At 36.0% G+C, this 27097-nt stretch overlaps 1 protein-coding gene across 1 annotated transcript; it reads left to right on the top strand.

Moving 5' to 3' along the window:
• Positions 1–621: 621 nt before the first annotated feature.
• Positions 622–16992, top strand: LOC129269023 (peroxisomal membrane protein PMP34-like). The gene is made up of 9 exons (XM_064105208.1): positions 622–1120; positions 7296–7356; positions 8715–8781; positions 10382–10536; positions 11422–11547; positions 12461–12609; positions 12982–13080; positions 13268–13341; positions 14511–16992. Exons 1-9 carry the CDS (start codon positions 980–982, stop codon positions 14653–14655), a joined length of 1017 nt encoding a protein of 338 aa, XP_063961278.1. The 5' UTR covers positions 622–979; the 3' UTR covers positions 14656–16992.
• Positions 16993–27097: the final 10105 nt, after the last annotated feature.

Raw genomic sequence — 27097 nt, 5'->3', positions numbered from 1 at the left:
TGTAGCCATGTACTATAACTTTTTTTTCTTCGTAACTACATGTACCGTAATATATAAAAATGAGAATATTGTTTTCTTGTTTCAAAGGGGCACTCACGGGTCCTTAATATCAGGTAAAGGCACAGAACATGAACGAGAGGGGCATTTTTGTAAAAATTGGCAGTAACTTACACGAGAAAGGGTTCTTAATTGGTATAACACCTAAAATGGGTCCTCCTAGAGGTGAAAGGGGCACGGTAAACGTTCGTGTGGGGGCATTTTCTTGCATAAAAAGGGTACATTTCTTGCGAAAAAGGGCACTTTTTCAGTGCTTCTAAAAGAGTGCCCCCTCCCCGCTGCTACAGCTCAGCCGCGCTCGCGATCTGCGATGATTGATTGATTGATTGATTGATTTTATTTGGCAAGTCACCATAACATATATACAGTAGCATTAAAACAACAGGCTTGCACAGGATGACCCACGAAAGCTCGAAAGCTTATTTCCAGTGGGGTCCTCAATATACAGAATTAAGATAATAAAATGTTAAAATTATACTATTTACATATTAAAAATGAAGAAAAAAAATAAGAATTTACTATTACCAATAAATAAGATATATAGACAATAAATAAGATATATACAAGAATATAACGAAGAAGAAGAAGAAAAGAAGGAGAAGGAAGAGGAGGAACAGAAGAAGAGAGGGGACGAGGAGTAGAAGGAGACGGAAGAAACTGATAACGAAGGGAAATAAATAAGGAGATGAACAACAGCATAAACGTGACGATGTCTGCGTAGTCTGCTGGGCAAACCCTTCGCTCGAGTTAAGGGTCTGAATGTGCAGCCTACTCATGCCCTGTGTACTGAAGGCTCTCTCGCTATTGGAACAGCAAGTTTTGTATGTGCTAGTCTTTGCGTGGAGGCACACTTATTGATCAAAGTTCCAATCAGGGTCTGTGCCTGCAGACTAATGTCTGCGCGATCAGCATATTATATGCAATGCATATGCATAGCAGATATATGTGCAAAATACCTTTGTTGGACTTGGATGTGATTATAAAATTCGGGATGGCGAATTCAAATAATGCTCCCTCAATTTTTTCTTACGACACTTTGGTACATGCAGTGTCAGGGGCAATTGTAAGTAGAATTACATATATTTATATACTTACTCCATGCTTAGTTATTCTTATCCTTTTCTTGATATTTATATTATATATTCGGTACTCGTGCGTTTTAGCACTGCCCATCGAATCAAAGCAGTGTTCCACAAACTGGCTCGCCGGCGCAGCTGGCGCTGGGTCAGCTATGAAGCTGTGGGTGTTATTTCATTGGGCATGACGGGTGCGAAAGTGCATTAGCGCCAAAATTTTTCTCTTGATCTGATCTAACGATAGATCATACTTAATCTTTTTGAAAAAAAATCAGTTCATACTTTAGTTAGTATGAATTGAGTCTGAGACTAGCAATGACGGCCTAAGCTAGAATCCCTAACTTTATGCGTCACTATGATTTTATACAGAATTATTTTCTAACATTATTTTATAGATCTAACGACAAACGTTAGATAAAAAATTACAGATTGTGTGCTTGTGCCCCGGGGGGGCCACTTCCATTCACGAGTGGATACCATGCGCGACCATGGGGTCTCGAAAAGCACCCTAAACACGTAATTTTCATATTCTGAAAATGCACCCCTTAACAAGTATTGGCGTGTTGAAACCCTACCCTTAACAAGTATTGGAAACAAAACGATACTCTTGGCAAATATTCCCTGTAATGAACCCCTAAACAAGTACAGGAATGTTTTATTGTTACGGGTCCTTCGGTCATCGGCTTTACCTTATTTGGTTTAGTACGACCCCACCTCTACACCTCGCGCAAATCGGACTCTAAACACGTAGTGTTGGGGCAAAATGGACATCCTTTATGAAACATTTTAATTTTGTTTTATCATTCCTGCAAATTCGACCCTAAACACGTAATTTCCCTAGCGAAATAGACACCCTTTTTTCATTATTTTTGTGTTTTTGACACCCTTTTCACGTTACGTACGTAACGTGCCCTATCGTGAAAAGGACATCCTTTTTACGTGTTTTTTTGGTCGCGCATGGTATCCACTCGTCAATGTAAGTGGCCCCCCCGGGGCTTGTGCTTTCCATCTGGGAAATGAATCAAATGGTTGAAACTTGAACATGTTGAATGAATGAACAGGCAAATCAGGTTATAGCTTGGGAAAGGCAGATCATTAATACATAGTAGGGCCTATACATAGTAAGTGTTTTTAAAGACCTTTATGAGATAACGTTATGCACTATGTTATGTAATATTTAAGTAGCAAGACTTGGTGGGTTTGGGAAGCTAAAGTGCCATCATTGTGCACAGCAGACATTGTGTTTATAACCAATTGTATTCATTGTAATTGTATTTATAACCAATATTATAGTCAATAAGAAGATCACAATATCACTTGCTGCATGTGCAAGCAACCACCTTGTCGGAGATGACTGAAGTACCCAGTTGTTCTCTGTCCGGACAATCGAGTTGTGACATCCATTTGGAGAAATTAACAAGCGAAGTTTCATCAAGTTCTAGTACAAAATGTTAGGCAATACTATAGAGAACAAAATAGAAGATGATTACAACTATTGAATACACATTTTTAGTGTTATCCCCGGTGTTATCCAAAGACAAAAGAAGGCTTCAAAATTTTCAAGTGTCTGGACACCCGACCCCCATGACGTGTCAAAGTTCAGACATTGGACTCTACATCCTACTGTAGGAGCACAAAGGAATACATGTCATTTGCAAATTTGAATGCAGTTCACACATGTTGAATGAGTGGATATTTCTTTCTTTTCTTTTGTTTAATCTCATAAAATATATATGATTCATATTTCACATCAGTTTTTGTCTCACCTGCATAGCAGAGTGAGACTATAGGCGCCGCTTTTCCGACGGCGGCGGCGGCGGCGGCGGCGTCAACACCAAATCTTAACCTGAGGTTAAGTTTTTGAAATGACAGCATAACTTAGAAAGTATATGGACCTAGTTCATGAAACTTGGCCATAAGGTTAATCAAGTATTACTGAACATCCTGCCTGAGTTTCATGTCACATGACCATGGTCAATGGTCATTTAGGGTCAATGAACTTAGACCATGTTGGGGGAATCAACATCAAAATCTTAACCTAAGGTTAAGTTTTTGAAATGTCATCATAACTTAGAAAATATATGGACCTAGTTCATGAAACTTATACATAAGGTTAATCAAGTATCACTGAACATCCTGCATGAGTTTCACGTCACATGACCAAGGTCAATGGTCATTTAGGGTCAATGAACTTTGGCCGAATTGGGGGTATCTGTAGATTTACCATCATAACTTTAAAAGTTTATGGATCTGATTCATGAAACTTGGACATAATAGTAATCAAGTATTACTGAACATCCTGTGCAAGTTTCAGGTCACATGATCAAGGTCAAAGGTCATTTAGGGTCAATGAACTTTGGTCAAATTGGGGTATTTGTTGAATTACCGCCATAACTTTGAAAGTGTGTTGGTCTAGTTCATAAAACTTGGACATAAGAGTAATGAAGTATCACTGAACATCCTTTGCGCATTTTAGGTCACATGACCAAGGTCAAAGGTCAATGAACTTTGGCCATAATGGGGGTATCTGTTGAATTACCATCATAACTTGGAAAGTTGATGGATCTTTCTCTTGAAACTTGGACATAAGGGCATTTTCACCACAGATGGACACAGAGGCAAAAAAATTAAGTTGATATTCATGTCAAATGCTTTATGTTTTTTAATAAAACAAGACCTGAAGTTTCTGAGACAAAATTTTTTTCCGACTCTGGCAGCCATTTTTTATTTCAAAATGGCTGCCAAAGTATGGATACAAATTAGTGTTGAAAATAGTATATTGATACATATTTTGTTTTGACAGATTTTTAAAGAACAGGTTTGATCATGATGTTTTCGCCTTTGATTTAGCTTGCTATTATAACACTTTTTAAAATCCCACAGAAAGAAACACCAGTAATTCATTCATCTGATAAAAAAACATTGATGAAGTATGTAATATGGTATGTAATGTCAGTTACCGAAAACATGAACTTTTTTTTCTCATTTCCTGGAAAAGAGGATATATTATATGAAACTTGGTAGATTTCCTCTCTAGGTAACACCCCTCCCTTCTACACCAAAATTAAAGATTACCAATTAACAATGAAGCAATAGGGTACCATTAAATATATGTAATGTCAGTTACCAAGTGGAAAATGTAATGTCAGTTACCGAGATGTAATGTCAGTTACCATGATAAAACGTTGGTTACCAATATTGAAATGCAAATATGTGGTCAATTTTATGGTGAAGAAATATTGTATACTTGTTATTTAACCCTAAGAAGACTGGGGGGGGGCTGATTCAGCCCCCCCTCGACATTTTTCGCGATAAATCCACTGCTCGAATGTTTTTGACCGCGTCGCTAGCTGACTTTTTACCTTCAAGTCTCGAGCAACTTTTGAGACCAAAATTGTGACCCCCAGGTACACGGTTCTGAAATTACGCAACATTTTGTAAGTGCATGCAGACCCAAAATTACTCAAAAACGTGAATTTGTGTACAAATCCAATGCAAATAGTGTTTTCAGCCAAAATTCATAAAATGTATCATTATTTTTCCTTTTACTGTGCTAAAATCAATTAATTTTATCTTGTATAGGGCCAAAATAAAGTCCCTGACAATTTCCATTGAAAAAACAATAAAAAACAAAAAGTCCAAAAAACAAAGAAATACATAAGAAATTTAGAAAACAATAGAATACATAAGAAAATAAATGTGATGTTGAAATTTTTGAAAAATAAATTTGATCAGATGCCTATCTAGAGTATGTGAAACAAAAATTAGCATTTTAGGGTCATTATTTTATTAATTAGATCAAACTTATGATTTTACGCATAAATTAGCATAATTAATCAGCAATGAGATTTTGTGCAGAATTTGATTTTATAGTTTTGTAGATAATGCCATGGGTAAAGCGCGTGCCAATTTTCGTTGCGATCGCGCGATCGACGGCCGAGATCATAAAGGGGGGCTGAATCAGTTGCTTTCCCATCGTGCAAAAAAATTACTACGAAATTGTTTTGTACATGCACTTTACCAAGTACCTAATTGTTTGTATCAGACAATTTTTTGTTTGGTTTTCGGGGGGGGGGGGGGTAGGGGGTACTTTTCCAACCTACAGGTATTGCCTAAATCTGCAACATTTTTTAAGCTTAACATTGTGATGAAGGGGATTTCCAGGGTCCCTTTTTTAGTTTCTAGGATTCTTTTGAGCATTGCCTCGCTAAAAGTAAATTCCTGGATTTTATACCTGTTAGTAGTGTGGATGTGTGATACAATTTTGTTTTTGGTTTATAAGTATAGATGAAAAGTGAAAATTGACAGTTCTGATCAATGTTGCATGGATCTACTACTGTGGTGTTTTTTCTAATTTACAAATAGTTCAGTTTCAGTTTAGAAGCTGGAGTTTATTTTTTGTTGACAGCTTATAAAAGAAATTAGCGAAGAAAATGATTAAACAAATTATGAAGAGAATTGAAATCCGACAGATATGAACAAGCATCGCTTGCACTGACCAGAATAGAAATCAATAAAACTACATGGCTGCATGAGATTCGGGGGAGGGGTACATGTAGCCTAGGGGAGGAGACCCTTATTAATTTTGCCTTTTTTGAGGGGAGGGGGAGGTTGGAGAAGGAAAAGGTTTAAAAAGTCAATATAAAACTGATGAATATATTGTGGGTGTATAGTCAGAAAAATCCATGTGTACAGTCAATGCAATATTAAATTACTATAGGAAAACATGTAGCTGCTATGACCCCCACCCCCCCCCCTCCCTGGGTAAGTAAAACATACATTTCTTATCTTTTGATAATTAAAAATGTGAAGTATTATGAAACTCTTATGATTTTAAAAAGCCTTACATATAAGTACCAAGAAAATTATGCCTTTGAAAATCATATAGCACTGGATAATGTTAATGTGTATTGTCAGTTACCGACAAGTAGTGATAAAAATGTTCAAATCAAAGAAAGGAATTAAAAAAAGAAAAAGTTTTTTCATTGAAATGTTCCTAAAAACTCGGGTATACTTCCACATCAAGCTCACTTTCATGTGAAGCCCTGCACAGAAGATACAATGCAATGATTCCACACATTTGACTTCCATGTATTATCTCTATGGCAAATTAAGTATAATGTCAGTTACCGTAATGTCAGTTACCAGCATGGTTGTGGAAAAATTATCATAGTCCCCAAAAGACAAAAACGAATTGTTTAATATTTTGACACATCTTAACCTAGTAACGGAGGTATATTTACATATTCAAATTATTTCTCTATCTACTCAGGGACATGAGATATTTCAATTTTAATGAACACCCTGAAATTGCATGTCCTTTTGCGTAATGTCAGTTACCGACACATTTTTGCTTGCTGATGCGTAAAAAAATGTGGTTACATAGGAAAACTTAGTATCAGAGTATACAGCAAGGTTCACTTTATTAACTCTATCAAAAGCAAGCTCCCATCATTTGTTGTTTTAGAGATACACACAATGGAAGGTGTGAAAACATTGTGCCGTGTAATGTCAGTTACCGTGAAAATGCCCATAAGAGTAATCAAGTATCACTGAACATCCTGTGCGAGTTTCAGGTCACATGATCAAGGTCAAAGGTCATGTAAGGTCAATGAACTTTGGCCACGTTGGGGGTATTTGTTGAATTACCATCATATCTCTATAAGTGTATGGGTCTAGTTCATAAAACGTGGAAATAAGAGTAACCAAGTATCACTGAACATCTTGTGCGAGTTATAGTAGTTTTCAAAATCAGCACTGCTGCTATATTGAATCGCGTGATGCAGGTGAGACGGCCAGAGGCATTCCACTTGTTTGTTAAATAGAGTTGTTTCTTTCATGTTTGTTTGGATGAGAAATTAACAATGAAGTTGGGTGAAAAATCCTTTTGATTGATTGATAATAATAATGATAGTAATTTAGTATTATTATTTTTATTGCTCTTATTTATTCATTTATTTATAATTTATTATTACCGTACTATTATTACTGTTTATTATTATCATAATTTAGTTATGTATATATATGATATTACTCATGTTGTCATCCAACGTCTCCGTGCTGTTTCAAGGGGACTTTGTATATTGCACCTTTACATTTATATCCATTTAGTGCCTTGTTTAATGCTGTTCATCATCTCCCCCCACCCCCTTTACTCTGCAGGGCAGCACAATAGCGATGTCAACATTCTACCCATTGGAGACAGCAAGATCAAGATTACAAAGTAAGCCAAACATTCCGAATACCTCAGTCTCACTGCCAGTCACCGGCCAAACCCACTCCAGGCTGAATCCAATGACACATCATTGGTCGATTTTGAGTCGGTTTCGCTGTTATGACTGAAGCATTTAATAGACCATCCAGCAATTTTAAAATACTGCCATACTCACCATGTAACTTGTAAGGCCGACAATTCTTTAAAAAAAAATTGATTAATTATAAACATACTTTTGCAAAGTAATACTACAGCCTTAGATAATTTTCTCTTATTATTGTTTAATTTTTATACATTTTATTTCTTTTTTATATTGTTGTACATGTGAAATTGTCCTTAAGGCATTTTCTCCTACTGGTCTGATATTCATTCATCTATATTCATTTCATATATTTCCCCACAAAATCAACAGTTTGTATTGAAATGTTAATATGGGTCTGTATATGTTTTCCCCCATTTTGTTATGTTTCAGGGCCTTTTATGAAAGCAGCATATTGCTGAAATTAACCCCCCTTATAAAATAAAACTAAAGAATAAATGAATAAATACATTCTTCCATTTTGAGCATGTCATGAGCCTTCTAGGTTAATGATTTTATGTACATGTTAAGTTTACAAATCTTATTAAACAGTTTGGATTTCATTGATAATATAGCCCTCAATGTATTATTATTATTAGTTCATTTTTTCAGTCAAATGCAAACACTGTCTGGTTTTTTTTTTAACAAAATAAAATTAGTGATAATATCTTCTATGATATGTCAGGGTTTTTTTTAACCAAAATAAAATTAGTGATAATATCTTCTATGATATGGAAAAGTCCATTTCAACAAATTTAAAAGATAATCAAATCATGATAAGGTGGTCAGATTGTACTTTACTGCGATAAGTGTTTCTGTCGTATGTTTTTAGAATAAGTTTTGTTTGCTTAGAAAACTTTGAAAACCATTCTCGGGTAAAAACTTGATGACTGGTGGAAAGGACCCTAGCGTAAATAAAACTCATCACACCCTGTATCTCCCAGAGTTCTCTTTCATAAAACTTGTCATACTAACAAATTTGCAATAGAAGTTTTAAAACTACAGAAATCACTCAATTTGAATGGCTGGAAGTAAATTTGTTATATAAATTGTACATTTCTTATTTAATATCAAGTCTTTATGAAACGGGCCCAGATCAAATGCTCTGCCTCTGGTCAAGCTGCATGAACGGGCCTGCAATGAATGCAAAACCCAAATTTCATTTTACTAGAAAAAAAAGTAGATAAAAGTCACATTAGGGCTGGCCTCAGAAGATCATATTAAGTTTGTGACTATGATGTTTGATGTGTTTTTTGTTCTTACCTTTTCACCCATTATGACTGAATAGTTGACGAGAACAGAACTGCCAAGCATACTCCATATGTTGTAGCTGAGATTGTTCGAGAAGAAGGATTGTAAGTATTTTTTATGCCTCCACCCAACGCACATGGTGCCAGAGGGATTACATTCATATTCTCTGGACTTTTGTCCGTTCTTCTTTTTTAAAATGATAATTTGAATACCTTAATTGATATATCAAGTTCAAATTTAGACCCATTTGGCAGTGATCTGAAGGGTATTTGGGGTCATAAGGTCAAAGGCAGGCCAGAGGTCATAAAGGTCATTATATACATGACGATATCTTCTCACAATAAACGATAATGTAGTTGAGTTATCAATGTCAAACTTGGCTCACGTACGCATATATTGGAGTGATGATCTCATTATGTTGGATTAGAATAGTTTTACGAAATTGCAGAACTTATGTGTATTTGATACATTGCTAATTTGGTAATGGCAGAGAAGTACATTTGCTTTATAGCTACCTTTTACAGAATGGAGATAGGGGAATGAAATAAAGGCTGGGGTGACATTTTGATGACCCTTTCGGTGGAACCCCGGTGAGTTGGATGGGAAAATGGGTTGGAGGCGACTGACTGGAATACTCCCCAGGGAGTGGAGGATGTGCACACATTGTGTGCAGGAATGACTGGTTGAATCCGGTGACCGGGGTAATAATATATCTGTAAAGCGCTTAGACACGTTGTTCCGATGTATTAAGCGCTATATAAAAGCAGATATTATTATTAATTATTAATAATGTCTGTGATTTACAAGTTTCAATGTCACAATGATTCAATGTGATTGTATCATGCATCCCTAGTGTGAAGATCTGCTATAATCCATGTTAATGTCCCGAGTTAAAGCTAAATTACAGTAGTTGCAGTAAAACACTAATTTCGTGAGAAAGTCTGTAAAGCCAATGTTAAGTATGACTATATCACCGTGGATCTAGATCTGGTACAGTTACATAAACTGAACTTTGTGAAATCATAAAATCTAAGCTGAAATACGATCACACTGAAGATCGCCAACACAGATAGGCACACGTGGGACAGTGTATTATTATTGCTGGAATAAAGACCCGACGGAAGTGACCGAATCCGCGCTTATTTTGCTTATTTCTCAGCAATTACACAATTTCTTCCAGAATCCTTTGGCACATATTTTTTATTCATACAAACAGACACTTGGGTGGTCATTATATTAGATTCTGTAAAAAGTCATTTTGAGATCAATACCAGAACTGGAATTTACCTTTAATGGCAGATAAATATGCAAGAGCTCTGTACATATCTGAGCCCAAAATCAATTATTGAGACTAATAATTCTGATGACATTTTTAGAATGACCCTCTATTTGCTGTTATATATTAAAATTTGTTTCCTCAGTTTATCATTTCATGATGTTTGATAATGAATGCAATCCTACAGGCAGTCCTTTTATTTTGCACAGCCCGTTCTAGATGTTATCCCCTTGCTATGATTGTGGGGGCGTCGTGGTCTAGTCAGTGGTTAGGACTCGTCTTTCAATCTGAAGGAGGTGGGTAATATAGATAGGAGCGCCTTGAGCACCTAGCAAGGTGGATACGTGCGCTATACATATCCTATATTATGTATTGCTTGATGTTTTGCCATTTTATATCATTTACTGTATTTTAATGTATACATACAGATCATCATTATACAGGGGATGGTACCCAGTAATATCAAGCCTATGGTGTTCAAACTTTGTCTACTTCTATACCTTCAATGGCCTCAAGGTGGCGGTAGGCGATGTCATGAAATCAAAGAAAGCTGTGAGGGATCTGCTTATAGGAATAGCTGCTGGTAAAGAACACAGTCTTTCTGTATCAATAATACACAAATTAGTGAGGGCATAGTAAGAATTACAGGCACAAGAAACCTATGAAACAGTTCTAACGCACTCAAGGCGTAGCTAGTGGCATTTTGGCTGTTTCGAAGGTAACAGATGCATGTAATAATGTCTAAGCAAGATAATGTTTATGTGTTTTATAAGAAATTGATGTGGATCCTTGTTTATGATAAACCATCCGTCTCAAAACCAAGACTGGTCAATAGAAATAGGCCCGTATTCTGAAGTCGGGTTTAACTTAATCTCAGGTTTAAAGTTGTGGTTTAAGTATGGATAGCCAATTGTTACATAAATCACTAACAGTAGAGATATTATATTTCAGCTGATTTGGCTCTCAAATCATTCATAATTGTCTAAGAAGTATAAATAGATGATTTTCTTCACCATCGATGAATCAGGAAAGAGCACAGTAAACATAAGAAACATACAACTTAATAAAAAAAATTGACATTTTTGGCTTCCCATAATTTTAGCACAGTTTAGACCATGGTCTAAGTTAAACCTGACTTCAGAATACGGGCCATAGTCTTTATCACCAATAATTAGCAAATTTACCTGTTAGCTAAAATAAATGACTGGTCACATAATATATTTCAGTCAACCATTTTATAATATGCAGTACTTTGACAATTTTGTTAATAATATGATTCTGTATACTTGTTGCTATGAGTTAGTGCTAGTGTAAAGTGTTACTTTGAACTTTCCATACTTCACATTCTCTTTGATAAATCATAAAATTAGTGGATGAACCACTGTTAAGAAGTATTAAACTCTCAGGCGTCATGAAAATATATATCATCTATGCCATTTCATTCCACTATCATCAATCGTATTGCTAGGCGTGGTCAACGTTTTAGTCACCACTCCCATGTGGGTTGTCAACACCCGTCTGAAGATGCAGGGAGTTCACTTCCAGACCAAGCACTATAGAGAGTCCAAACATCCAAAGTATAGCGGAATTATTGGTAAGTATGTCTGTTATTGTGTTGATAATATGAGCAATTCAACTAACAGCAAGTTTTTTCATCCATTCAGCAAAAATTACTACTGGGTAAGGAAAAAAATTATATTATAGAGCATAGTGGCCAGGTGGATTAGTCTCAGGACTTTGAAACAGAGGGTTGTGGGTTCAAATCCCAGCCATGGCGTTATTTCCTTCAGCAAGAAATTGATCCACATTGTGCTGCACTCTACCCAGGTGAGGTGAATGGGCACCTGTTACGATTAAATGAATTCACTGAGCACTGCAGATAATGAGGTAGCTCAAGCTACAGTTGGGGTAATAGTAGTTGTGTTTTATATTCTATAGCAAAAAGTGCTATATTATAATTCAAGCTTTTTGAATATTAATTTTATTATGCAATCATGTTTTGACAGAAAGAACCCTCTGTGGGACACTGTGTTCCTAACAGCAGGGATGATGTAACTTTGTTTGAAAATAATAAAGGGGGTGCAAACTGACCAAAACTGGGATATAAATAGCTTGTCTTAAAATATTTTTTATTGAGATATTATATTTGTAAATAGGGAATATCGTATGTATATATTTTTTTTTCTAGAAACTTCAATGTTTTGAGAGGAAAAGGACTTGTTTATTTACTCGGTAACATAATTATTGTGGTATGAATGTATTAAGTAGTGAATTTGTATGATATTATTACAAAGTGGGCCTATATTGCAAGACTACACTGCTCAGAATCTTGTATTATGGGTTAGAAACCTGGCCACATTTGAGTAGTTGAGGACTTGAGATGGTGCTAAAGGAAGGCGCCTGGTTCATATTTGCTTGAAGTGTAATATGCACACTTTCCAACATGTACCATCTTTAATCCCCAAAAGAAATGATCTATTTTCACTGAAAATATCTCTTTATTGTAGATGCCTTTGAGAAGATCATTAAACAAGAGGGTATAGAAGCTCTATGGAGTGGGACAATCTCATCCCTAATGCTCGTCATCAACCCTGCGATTCATTTCGCTTCCTACGAGGCTCTTAAAAGATATCATAGCAGACTCTTTGACAGAAAGGTAATAGACGTCACCTTTACACTGACCAGGATGTGCATGTAACCGTGTCGTAAAGTTAAGAAAATTTTTGAATTGTCGTGACTTGTTTATTTAACATCCAAATTTTTGTGTATTTATTAACTTTTTTTTTGGGGGGGGGGATGCACCAACCTGGTTTTAAAGTCATCTGTTCCATGAATCAATAAGTATAGCAAGATGTATAGTGTGGAACAGATCTTTTTTTGTAGGAATTCATCAGACTGTATTGATCTCTCAGAATCATTTTAAATATCTAAGAAATCTGGATTATTTTTGCTCTTAAATAAATCATTAGTATGTTTTCATTCCACATGATGTGTTTTTTATTTCCCATTTCTTTCTTATTTATCACAGCAACCCTCTGCTCTTCAATTCTTCTTGATCGGAGCTTTCGCTAAGACAATGGCTACACTGTGTACATACCCGCTTCAGGTTGTCCAATCAAAACTCAGGGTGAGTGTCACATGACCATTAAATGTACATCACATAAAGACAGCTTATTTGAAAGCAACATTTTACTTTGCATATGAACTTGTTGAAATTAAGTTATTTCTTGTCTTTGCATATTTTATCTCAAACAGATAATTATTATAATTTTCTAACATTACTATTTTTTATGTTATATAATTCTTCATTTTAGTATGGAAAGGAGAAAGAGACGCACAAAGGAAGTATGATCAGGAATATAGTTGCTGTTCTTCAACATGTTATAGAGTGAGTATGAATCGCTTCTCATTCCAAAGCAAAATAGTGGATTCCTCCATTTCCTCAACATTTATTTAAATAATAAAGATGAATAAAAGAAGTTATATGCAAAATGCTTTATCATGAATATTCTACAATTATTATTATCATGATTATCTAGTTCATTGTAAATATCATTATTAATATGATTATCATATTGTTTAGTGTCTATTGTAAATGTTTATCTCTGTCATACTGTATATATTTGTACATTCATTTATATCTTAGTATTGATTTCTTTTACTGTTGTATTGGCTTGAGTTGAAATGAAAATAAACCAAACTGAAACTGAAACGAATATGTTGATGTCTACATACTTGGTTTCAATACAAAAGGTCAATTACTCACTTGTATATCATAGTAGTTGGTCTTTGCTGTTTACTCGAATCAACCTTGACTTTTAAAATCAGTTGCAATTCTTTTTGTATTCTTGCATGACTTCGTAGACTTACGTCCTCTGGCAAGGTATTCTCTATTTGCCACTCTCTACCCAGGTGTAGTAAATGGGTACCTGGAAGCAAGGAGTGTATTGAGCACTATGTAAATGTTGAATAACACACGCATTATAATTAGACTATAGTTTAAAGAGTTTGAAGGGGAAGTTCACCCCGACGATAGGTTTGTCGTACAAATACTAGAAAAATATTATATGTATTGATGAAGGTTTGAGGAAAGTCCGTCAAAGATTAAGAAAGGTATAAGAAGTTTAATTTATTGATTTGTGATGTCATATACGAACAGCTGCACCGTATGCTATGTAATAAAAATTTTCATTCAGGAGCATGTGCGAAATGATTTGTCTGAACATTGATATACTGAACATACAATAAAAACACTTGTCAATTTTTTGAGGAAATGCCATTTCAATGATTTATTAAAAAAATCATGATTCATTGGAAGTTGCTCGCATATGACATCGCCAATCAAAAGATTAAAATTCCAATAACATTTTAAATCTTTGTTGGATTTCCCTCACACCTTCACCAATGTTTTCTATTTCTTCTGCTCTTTTTGCAATAAACTTTTTGTCAACTTTTTGAACTCCATTTAAACAAAAATATGGATTATGCTAATTGAAATTGTGTTGAATGGGTTACAATTGATATGTCTCATTATTCATATGAATGTTTGTTTCTCAGGACACAGGGTAAGTGGGGACTGTACAAAGGACTAGAGGCCAAGCTTTTACAGACAGTGCTCACGGCTGCTCTCATGTTCCTCTGCTACGAGAAGATATCCAAATTTATATTCTTCATCTTGAGATCAAACGGCATCAAAAGATGATAAAACCTCCCCATCTTGATAATGGACTCTTCTCATGTTGTATTGTAGTAGGCATTTTGTGGAATCGTCCATTTTAAGTGTAGGTTGGCTATGTATGACTGCATTTTATTATAAATGCATTACACTGTCCCTGCCTGAATAGAAGCGAGATGAGCGACTCGATTGAGTCATTGTCATCTTCAAAATCTCAAAGTACCAGATCCTGTTTCCTGAAACTAATTGTCACTGATTATTTGGCATGAATTTCAGGTCAGTTGGATAGATATTGGACTTGCCTCATTATTTGAAAAAAATGATTAATCAAATCCATTTGACATGTATTTACTTATTCATTGAAGTTTATTTGTAAAAAAAAATAATGTATGACAACTGCTATAGATGTTAAAGTATATACACAAATTTGATAAAGTTGACAGGGTAGGTAAAAATATGTCAATGTCACAAATCAACATTGTTGTTATATGAATTGCTAAATGCAGGCCATACTACTAGGGGCCTTCTACTTGTTATATTCACGTGTGTGTTATGGTGGCCTTTCAAAGGCTGATTTTTATTTTGGGAATACTAGCTTAAATTATATTCTATTGATTTTTTATGCTGTCTTTATATGGCATTTTATATCATTTGTATTTAATCTATTTACAGTTTCATGTGTTTTATATTAATTCTGGAAATATTTTTCCCTACTTTAAATTCAGAATGTGAAGAATCAATTTTTTTTATGTAACACAATACTTGTTAATTTTTATGTGGATTAATCTGCAAAAGAGAGGAAGAAGTGGGAGGGAGGCAGAAGCAAGTCATCCACCCCTCCCACTAACCCCCCCCCTCCACTGTTTTCTATTGCCCATATTCAACCAAACTGAGTTCATCGTCCTATTAAAGCCTATCATGTATTTGAGAAGAATGCATTGTCACGACCATGATGTAATTATTATATAAGTATAGATATGTTACATTATGATTTGTGAAAATGAATATTTTTATTTGTCATATAATCTTTTTTTTAATCATTTCTTATCAATCATTCTAATTTGCAAATGTAGTGTCAAGGTCCAAATTCCTTACGTTTTCTAGGTAATTCCTATGTCTTAAATTGTATTTTTCATTGATATATGCAAATTTTACTTACAGAGTCACAGTTTCTTTGATTTTGATTAGAAATGTTGAGAAAAAAGTTTGGAAACAATATACAGAGGAAATAGAAAAAAATGTAAATTGCCACTTGGTTTAGTTTGTTTACGAACCCTTCGGCCTTATTGATAATTTGCCTATTTATGTTGTTGAGAATTCAATGATTAAAGTGGTAGTTCACCCTGGCCTAAAGTTGGATCTATTAAGAGAGAGAGAGAAAAAACAATATCGGTGAAGATTTTGTGAAAAATACATAAGGATCAAAAGAGTTATGGTATTTTTAAAGTTTTGATTTTCGACATCACATACATGTACGAGCAGCTTCTCCCATTAATCATGCGATATACATTCCATAAAATTCAATTTTCTATGGAAATTGTGATTTATTTGACTTGGGGGCATTTACATGTATTACATTGTTTGAAACACCATTTCATACCCACTTTTATAACAAAACTATTTCTAGTCATCCAATAAAAAATGGGATTTTTGAGACTGCATATTACATGACATATGGGATGGCTGCTTGCGTATGTCATCACAATTCAAATCTTTTAATAAGAATTCATAACTCTTATTCTTTGACAGTTTTTCGCCAAACCTTTACTGATATTTCTCTCCTATTTTTTGGTGCTATAATTGAACACCTTTGTCGTCTTGGTGAACATCATGGTATATTACAGATCTTCTGATGTACATGTATGAAGCTTTCTGGCCCAATTATAGGTGTTTCAGTCAAGTGCAATACTATCAATTGAACTTGTATTATTTCTTGCTTTCACATGGAAACCTATATATATATTTGGTGAGTTTTGTTTGCATTGTGGGAATTCAGTTTACTTTACATTTTTCAAGGTGTTGCACGACTCTTTTTGAAAAAAAAAAATCATGTATTAATATTTATCTGGGTTTGTTCGAAATTTGACCTATCTGCTCTTCTTATTTTTTTCCTTTCATGTCAGATAACTTTGCACTTCCAGAAAACAGTAATAATCAAAAAATATTTTGGGATGATGCGTTAGAATTCAGCATTATTACATTGTGTACACAAATGTATAGCATTAAGGTTCTTTTCTAATCATTTGTTTATATTTGAATATATTGACAGCTGGTGTATATGCAATTTATTGATGTAACATACTGTACACTATTAATTATCCACTAATCGATAGTTTGCATTAAAAAAAAAATAATCACATTTTATTTACTTCAGTTGTATGTTTCATTTTTTCTTTCAAATCTGTATTTCTTAAATAAATGCCGGGTGTTTTAGGGTCATTTAGATTCATAAAACTCACCAATAACAAGTCCAAGGCTACTTTTACAAGCTTTTTTGAAATGGTATAATTTGATTGGTTGAGAGTAACTTCTAGGTCAAACAACTTTTATGAAACTGGGCCTTGTATAGGAAATATTAGAACTATATAGCATCAGGATACATTGCAAGTTGATATAAGATCTATAAAACAGTTTATGAAAGGATATGTTAGTAATAATTACATACAAATGTGCTGTAAAGGTTTGTTCAGACATGGTGAGAGAAACTAAGATCATCTATCTAGAGAAATTATGAATCATAGTCTGCTTTATGTTTGAAATATATAATTTATTCATAAATATATAATCACCTTTTTCATTTAAAGGTCAAGTCTACCCCAGACAAATGTTAATTTCAATAAATCGAGAAAAATCCAACAAGCATAATGTTGAAAATTTCATCAAAATCGCCTTTTTGTAAAATAAGAAAGTTATGACAATTTAAAGTTTCGCTTATTTTTCACAAAACAGTGATATGCACAACTCAGTGACATGCAAATGAGACAGTCGATGATGTCACTCACTATTTCTTTTGTTTTTTATTGTTTGAATTATACAATATGTCATTTTTTACAGGTTTGACAATAATGACCAACTTGACTGAACCATATAGTAATAAACAATGCTAATTCCACATGTTCATGAGGAATTAATTGTTGTCTCACTTGACAATGAGGAGAAAATGAGAATATTTCACATTTCATATAATAACATTTTAAAAAAAGAGTGGATGACATCATCAGTCTCCTCATTTGCATCCCGATCGGGATGTGCATATAACTGAGTTGTGAAATATAGCGAAACTTTAAAATGTCATAACTTTCTTGTTTTACATACGATTTTGATGAAATTTTCAGCGTTATGCTCGTTGGATTTTTCTCTTTTTATTCAAATCAACTTTTTGTTGGGGTGGACTTGACCTTTAACATAATAAACACAATCATTCTGAGGTTATTGTACTAGATGCAATTCCATCAATTCTCCAAAACAAATACAGCACATTATAGAGATATTTTGAAAACAAACATTTCAAGGTAATCAAAATAATAGGGAAAGAAGGTTATTCACTTTCCTTTGTTGAGGAATAGCCCAAACACTGAAAATTACTGATAATCCGAAGAAAACGTTGAAATAATCCGAGGCTTTTAAGAATCATACCTTTCAGAAATAAATCAAATATGAAGCTACATCAAATCCCATGCAATAATCAAGCCAGTCCCTAGTTCCATTTTGCAGGGGATCAGAGGAAGGTCATTTGAACTCAAATGGCACGGTGGTTTAATATTCAATGAGATAAGCACCAACTTTGATGTCTCAATTATTCATGTTATTCTTTTGAATTATGCTTTTCATTAGATCCACTGGTACACAACAATGCATCCATAAAGTGACTGTAATTTTGCACTTTATAGCCAAGTACCGTACATCATAAGAGCAGCAAGCCATGCATTCAAAGTAGAAATAGAGCATTGATGTGCTATTCTAGTCACATGGTCTTTGCAATTTCTGCATCCTGTTTCTGCATCCAGAAATGTGTAGCCTACATAAAATCTTGCTTTGAAATTTGCCTAACTAAAAAATAAAGGTCATTTGTACACACTTGCCCATGAGGTAACTATGAACTGGTTTAAAAAAATATACACATGTATATAAAGTTAACTCTGTTGATTGGGTTGATTTCGTGAAATTCAAGCATTTCCCTGGCAATTTCGTTATAAATGAAACAGTCCACTGTCATATTCTTCTGTTTACTTCATAAACACTGGGAAGATTTATTTCCATAGCCCCTTTGAAATACAAGTAGTTTGCTTATTACAACTACTCTTATGAGCCCCCATTGCATTTCACAGAGCTGAGGTGGCTGTTGGCTTACTGGGACGAAAGATCAATTAAATACAATAAGGAAAATCGTGAAACAGGAATGCCCATGGTACTATAAATTTAGATATTAATGAATAGAGGTTAGCGGTATATATTGAATACATTATTTTTTGTGAAGGTAGAATTTCTCAATACAATTGTGAGGTATACTGACTCCACAACGTATCGACCACCTTTTTTTTCAAACCAACACTTTTATTATCATGGTTTACTAGCATACAAAATAGGTATGCATAGGCACAACTGAACTGGACTCACTGACTTGATGAAGACTAAACAGGTAGGAATTCGATGAAATTCATAATATACATGATTTGATATGTTGTTATTTTCAATGAAATTACATGTAAATCCAAATTTTCTATTTTTAGAACGTTTCCATTCACTTCATGTCGCTTATGTTCCGAAGCCGACATAATCAACAAATGAAATGATGACGTCATATCAAAACATGAGCAAATGATGAAGGGACAATAATGATGATGATAGTGCGGTTATAATACTGATATTTACTGAAGTTCTAAAATAATTGAGAAAGAGGAGAAAAGAGTGATTTTGAAACAAGTGAACTCTGGGTAAAGCAAATAAAGGAGATGGGTGACTAATTATGTCGAAACAGAATGGGACATCAATGGGTAACCAAGTGGCGGAGACAGTCGTCGACTGCCGCAGGACCCGTAAGCCCTGATGCATTTGTTAGTACGACAATGTGGGCTGCCATCGAAAAGATTCTAGAAGTAAAGTTGGAGAAAATGGAAGTGAGAATGGAAAAGAATATGAAGACATTCGAGAAATAGTGTGAAGTAGTATCGGAAGCACTGAACAGCCACTGCTAGTTAACAGAGGACTGTATGACAGAACTTAAAATTAAAATAAAGGACGAACGATAGACAGGGAATCTGAAATAGATAGGCTACATGCTTACATCGTGAGAGAAAATGGCGTGCACTTGGGTATTCCTGAGACAGAATGAAGACAATGAAATGGTAGTATGTGACTTTATATACAAGGGAAATATAAAGTTAGAGGATGATTTCATCAAGGACATTAAGCATCAGAAACAACATTGAGTCAGGCTAGTCATAAAGCCAAGACCGATAAAGATTGCTAAGGAATCAAGATAAGCTTAAGATTCTTGAAGCTGTGAAGAATCTGAAGGGAACATCAATACATCTATAAAAATGATAATAATGGAGGAAAGAAAGAGGAAAACAAATCAGCTATAAGAAGCAAGAGAGGAAGGAACGGCATCATTCTTCAGTAGAGCTGAACCATGGAAGCTTGTAAGACATTAGGAGAGATGTTATCCATCGGCAAGAGGAATTCCAGCAAATTTGTGTCAAAATTGATAACCTTAACGGCAAGCTAAAACTTTTAGCCAGTCAAAACAGTTGGGGAGTCATTGACTATCAGTGTATGGACATGGTGATTTTCAAGTGCAAGGAGCTGCAATGAGCAATGCCAAAAGATGCTCAGAAGTCATTGCCGTGAAGCTAAATTTCATCAGGGGAACAGAATCTTTTCTTGGATAAGCTTCAAGTTTGAAATGATGGTCATCACAAGTTAAAAAGATATGATTAATACTCAGAAGAAAAATTATGAAGTGGAAATTAAGAGAACCTTGACTTTGTTAGAGTTGGAGGACATTGTTGTTTTGTTCAATTCTGAAGGAGCAGCTTTGAATCTGCTTATAGAAGGGGAAAATAAATACATTAGAAACCTGTAGGCTTTTTTATATGAAAAAAATGAAGCAGTTGTATAAAAAAATGCTTTATTCATAATGAAAACAATGGATATACACGGTTGCACATCACTTGAATCCTCCAAAGTGGTCAAAGGAAAAAAACTTTATTACAGTATACAAGGTATATATTATCCATATCTTGTAATGAAGAGTTTTTTTGGGGGAGGGGGGCTTTAAGCATTTTGCTTTTGCTAGGAGAGTTGCAAAGCTATGATAATACGCATGCATGTATGCTGTTCTTGTTCTTATTTTGTTGTGTTCTTTTTTTTTCTATGCCTATAGGAAACCATAGAAAGTGACATTCAGGGAATTGCAACGTTTACATAGTAACAAAAGATTCATAGGTGAAATAAAATGAAGGAAGTACTATGTGAGTGTTTTCAATTAGAAGTGGGTCATTTGATTACACATTTTATTTATTTATTTAGTTATTACATTTTTTCATTCTGAAAATGAAAAAAAGTGATGAAAGCGATAAACAGTTGCCGCACTCAATGTTGGCAGGGCTCAAGCAGATGTTGGAGTTGATGACAAGTAGCTACAAATCTTACTCAAGATACTCAAGTCAATTTCAAGAAAATATGAGATACAAATGTGATAAAGGTGGTCGATATGGGGTAGGTACATTAATATTAATCATAATATACTGCCTCCCTGAGGAACAAGCATTAATCAAAATGCCGTGAAATTCAGAAATATATAAACAAGAAATATATCCATCAACAGTCAGTCTGCAGGTCCCTATGCTAATTAGCAAATGAGCAAGATTTATCCAAGTCCTCTTGAGTCTTGTGGCTGAATTCATATCCCTGCAAAATCTCGTGACTTGTGAGACTCTATTTCTCAAAGAATTTAACCACTTTCTCCTCAAGTAAAATTGATTATTTATTTGCCATAGGAAAGAGTAAATGTTACTCTTTTTTTTTTTCAGGGGTGTGAGAGCAAGATTGAAAAAAAAATCTGAAGTGTGCGCGAAGCGCACACCACGAGCATGAATTCCCATTAGGGCAGGACTCGGCACATGGCGATGCTCGCAGCAACGTAGAGCTCTCAGAGGTCTGCCTTTCGTGTACTAAATATTACTTCAGTAAGTTTAAGCTCATATTATTTAACTACAAATTGATTGAGAATTTTTACAGAATACATTGCCACAATAATCATGACAAGTCCAGTGAAGAAAAAAGCTAAAACTGATGACATCAAATCCAATATGAATGCGAGTGCGACGAGCACGGTGTGTGACGATGATGCCCCCCGGTGGGCTCGGGCATTTGAAGCGAGAATGCACGCCCGATTCGAACAGGTGAGAGAGGATTGTGCCAACACTCACGGTCTAATTCAACATGATGTAGATAAGTTATGTGAGAAGGTCAATGCACTAGAAGGTGCTTTAGCGAAGGCTGAGGAGAAGATAGATGACCTAGAGAATCGGTCACGGAGGTGTAACATCGTCATCTTTAATGTTCCTGAAGATGACAAGAGTGAGGGTGATGGTGGCGCTGAGGCTTGTCTGAAGACAGTTAAGCAGCTCATTTCTGATGCAAAGATAGATGTAGATATTGTTGCCCAGACGTCGAGAATCCACCGCACTCCAACTTACCGTAGTGGCCAGACCTCACGACCTCATCCCATCCATCTAGGTTTCACAAGCTTCAGAATGAAAGAGTATGTGAAGAAGGAGTTAATCAAATATGTGTCATCGAAAGAACAGCGATCGAAGAAAATTTTCGTCAGTGATGACCTCTCTAAACGGGTCGTGGAGCAGAGGAAAGTCAGCCTACCAAAGTACAAGGCTCTAAAGGAGCAAGGCCTCAAGCCTTTCTTCCTATGTAAAATTTAAGTTTTGTCCTGTTTTGTGTATAATTTTTCCCAGCAGGCTTGCATGCCTCCTTACCCGGCAATGGATTTTTTATATATATTTTTTTTCTCTCTCTCTTTTACTCAACATTTGAAGAGTGTATGGTTTTGTCTTATTATCATGCAACTTTTGCCCTCGTTTGCAGAGGTTATATCACAGAGTAATTTATTTATATTCTGTTGAGCGTCTCTACTTTTAATATTGGGACAGGTGTGACTGCTCCATTTTTATGATTCAAAAGTTAGATTTCTTTTATCTATAAAATGCTACATGATAACCATAAGTGATTAGAGCTGATGTAAGATTGGATATAAAAAGGCTGCCTTTTTATTTTTTATTTCCACTTTTTTTTGGTTTTTTTTGTTTAATGATACAATAGTTTGTAAATGTTTTGATTGTTTGTGATTTGCTTTGATTTGTTCAATAAAAACATTAAAAAAAAAAGTTATAATCACAATGAAAAAAAAAAGACGGCTTACACAGTACTTTGTACTATCCGGTAAACACCCTCAAGCAAATCGAAAGCGAGGACGACAACGTCGACGACTCTTATCAATCTAGTCATAATGTCTTGATTGAAGGTGATAGCGAATCGTTCCTATCAGAGTCTACATGTAGCCTGCTAAGGTTTATGGATCAGATGGATAATGACAGCCTAACAGATGTGTCCAGCATCGCAAGCGATGATGAGTACGATGTCGACACGTTTACAACTGTTGGCGATTTGACAGACTTTAATGATGATCTCTTTGATGACGACAGCAGTGACGTCGTGCTTGAAATGTCTCTGCCAAAAGTAGAATTTGGGGTGATAGACAATGCTTTATCCGTTGCAACTACCTTCCTCAATGAAATAATTGTTGATGTCGCTTCCGAATTGAACTTGAAATATTTAACTTAAAAATAACTCAATCACTTTCTTGTAAATAAAACTATCTGGAAAAAAAAAGTCCCATTAGGGCAGGGTCTAGGAAGCTGTAGGATTCTAGATGCTTCAAGGTGAACTTCAGCCAACTTGGTTAGATGCGCCTAACACGCATATTAAGACAGTTGGATGACCTGGGAATCCATAATCAACTCTCTTATTCATCCTCCTATGTCCCAACAAAGCAATTTCACTGTGCGTGTCTATGGTACGCGTTATGAATTTTGTCAACATAATTCGAAAGCACTTGGAAATGACTGTTAAATTTTACATCGTGTGAAACCCGATTGGACACCAAAGCCAGTGATTTTTTATTTATTTATTATTGTTTGACTTTTGGAGACTGCGACGTTATCGTCATTCCATGGCAAGAACAGCAGGAAGCCATAAATGATTTTATCTCCGCTCTAGGATTCAGGCACAGAAGTGCAAGTTGAAGGAAAATGAAACTAATAAACGCTTGATTGAGATGATCATTATTGGCACAAGAAACAAAAAAGCCCAGGAAATTCTACTAGGAAAAGATGAGAAGCTGACTCTCGATGGAGCTCTGGACGTCATTTGCACTCATGAAGCAACTGGAGCCAATATGAAGTCACTTCATCATGTGCACCATCCTGCAGTTAATGTAGATGTTGTTAAGAGACAGTCTAGTCAAGGCAAGACACACAAATCGTGTCAGTACTGCGGCCGGAACCATCCTCCTAGAAAGTGCCCAGCCTATGGCACAAGATGCAAGATATGAAATGGACACAACCACTGGCAGTCGATGTGTCGCAAGAGCCGAAACTCGGAGTCCAATGACACAGAAAACCAAACCCAAGGCCGAACAACCCTAGCTATAGCAGCAACAGAGAACGGCGTCAAGGTTACCAAGGACAAGGCCGCCAAAAACCACAGAGGCACAGGTTGCATGAGATGAAAAATGAAGCCCATGAAGAGGAGGATTATGATGATCTTCATGATGACATGAGAGCCTTGAAGTTTGAAAGTCTTTCCATCAACGGAATTACCAAGATGAAGGTTTCTCTAGCCAATAAGGTTAAATGCGCGGAACACGCATAGTGTGAACGGGGGTGGGGGACAAATTGTATGAGTATATTAAGAGAGATGAAGGTTGGTTAAATGCGCGGAATGTGCATAGTGTGAAAGGGGGTGGGGGAGTATGAGTACATTAAGAGAGATGAAGGTTGGCTTTCAAGGTTTCTGTAGCCAACAATTTGAGAGGACGCAAATTGGGCGCAAGTACTGTACAGGTACTATGGTGATATGCTACTGGTAGGAAGATGCGCCATTGGTAGTGGGATGCGCTCCCGGATGAGAGAGATGCGTATAATTATGATCTTGATAGACATAGAAAAAAATGTTGGTATTGGTTCATTTTATTATTATTATTATGCTCCCATAGTGATAAGCAGTAAGTAAGTCAATCTGTTTTTTTTCTGGGTATCACAAACCGACAAAATGGCTTTCTGCAAGCATTTAAAAGATCCAGTGACAGTCATTTTTATGGAATTTTCAAACCCGTGGAATTTTTTTGCATTGTTTGGTTCATCAAGCTAGGAAGAGGTATGGGAGTGGCCGAGGGATAATGGCCTTGTTGCAAGATCTATGATTTGCAAAGTATGCGGACAGCATTGCAGCCTCCAAAAGAAAGCTGGGAGAACATCAGGATCTGTCTGGAGATGCAGGCAACGAGGAGCAAATGCCCACGACTAGACCTATTGCGTCACCAAGAACAAGCATACTGACTTTGATGTGAGAGACATAATGCTATTATGTGGCTCTGGCTCTTTAATCCTAGCCTGAGGCAAGTGTCAAACATGTCTGGGATAGGATACTCTGTATCATCAGTCAACTGGGCGAATTGTATGCGAGATGTCTGCAGGCAATTGATTAACGTTATATACTACAAGGACACTGACAGATTGAGAGGCGAAGTGGAACTAGATGAGAGGTTCTTCAGGAGGAGGTGCAAGTTTAATCGCGGGAATCCAAATCCTGGCCACCCGAGGTTCCAAAACTTCGTATAAGTTGAGGAACTTGGGCGCGAATACAGGGAACGACGGGTCGGCTTAGCCGCAGCCGGTCATTTCCTACAGCTGGTGTACTTTGTACTATCCGGTAAACACCCTCAAGCAAATCGAAAGCGAGGACGACAACGTCGACGACTCTTATCAATCTGGTCATAATGTCTTGAATGACGGTAATAGCGAATCGTTCCTATCAGAGTCTACATGTAGCCTGCTAAGGTTTATGGATCAGATGGATAATGACAGCCTAACAGATGTGTCCAGCATCGCAAGCGATGATGAGTACGATGTTGACACATTTACAACTGTTAGCGATTTGACAGACTTTAATGATGATCTCTTTGATGACGACAGCAGTGACGTCGTGCTTGTTGAAGTCGAATTTGGGGTGATAGACAATGCTTTATCCGTTGCAACTACCTTCCTCAATAAAATAATTGTTGATGTCACTTCCGAACTGAACTTGAAATATTGAACTTCAAAATTACTCAATCACTTTCTTGTAAATAAAACTATCTGGAAAAAAAAAAAAGTCCCATTAGGGCAGGGTCTAGGAAGCTCTAGGGTTCTAGATGCTTCAAGGTGAACTTCAGCCAACTTGGTTAGATGCGCCAAACACGCATATTAAGACAGTTGGATGACCTGGGAATCCATAATCAACTCTCTTATTTATACTCATATGTCCCAACAAAGCAATTTCACTGTGCACGTCTATGGTACGCGTTATGAATTTTGTCAACATAATTCGAAAGCACTTGCAAATGACTTAAATTTTACATCGTGTGAACCTGATTGGACACCAAAGCCAGTGATTATTTATTACTTTTGGAGACTACGACGTTATCGTCATTCCATGGCAAGAACAGCAGGAAACCATAAATGATTTTATCACCCGCTGTAGGATTTAGGCGCAGAAGTGCAAGTTGAAGGAAGATGAAACTAATGAACGCTTGATCAAGATGATCATTATTGGCACAAGGAACAAAAAATCCCAGGAAATTCTACTAGGAAAAGATGAGAAGTTGACTCTTGATGGAGCACTGGACGTCATTTGCACTCATGAAGCAACTGAAGCCTACATGAAGTCACTTCATTATGTGCACCATCCTGCAGTAAATGTAGATGTGGTTAAGAGACAGTCTAGTCAAGGCAAGACGCACAATTCATGTCAGTACTGCGGCCGTAACCATCCTCCTAGAAAATGCCCAGCCTATGGCACAAGCTGCAGGATGGACACATCCACTGGCAGTCGATGTGTCGCAAGAGCCGAAAGGAGTCCAATGACACAGAAAACCAAACCCAAGGCCGAACAACCCAAGCTATAGCAGCAACAGAGGACGGCGTCAAGGTTACCAAGGACAAGGCTGCGAAACACCACAGAGGCGAATGTTGCATGAGATGAAAAATGAAGCCCATGAAGAGGAGGATTATGATGATCTTCATGATGACATGAGAGCCTTGAAGTTTGAAAGTCTTTCCATCAACGGAATTACCAAGATGAAGGTTGGCTTTCAAGGTTTCTCTAGCCAACAAGGTTAAATGCGCGGAAC

The sequence above is a fragment of the Lytechinus pictus genome, chromosome 10 (genome assembly GCF_037042905.1).
Source record: "Lytechinus pictus isolate F3 Inbred chromosome 10, Lp3.0, whole genome shotgun sequence".
Taxonomy (NCBI): domain Eukaryota; kingdom Metazoa; phylum Echinodermata; class Echinoidea; order Temnopleuroida; family Toxopneustidae; genus Lytechinus; species Lytechinus pictus.
Note: the sequence above shows the minus strand (reverse complement) of the source record. Positions and strands in the feature narration are given on the sequence as shown.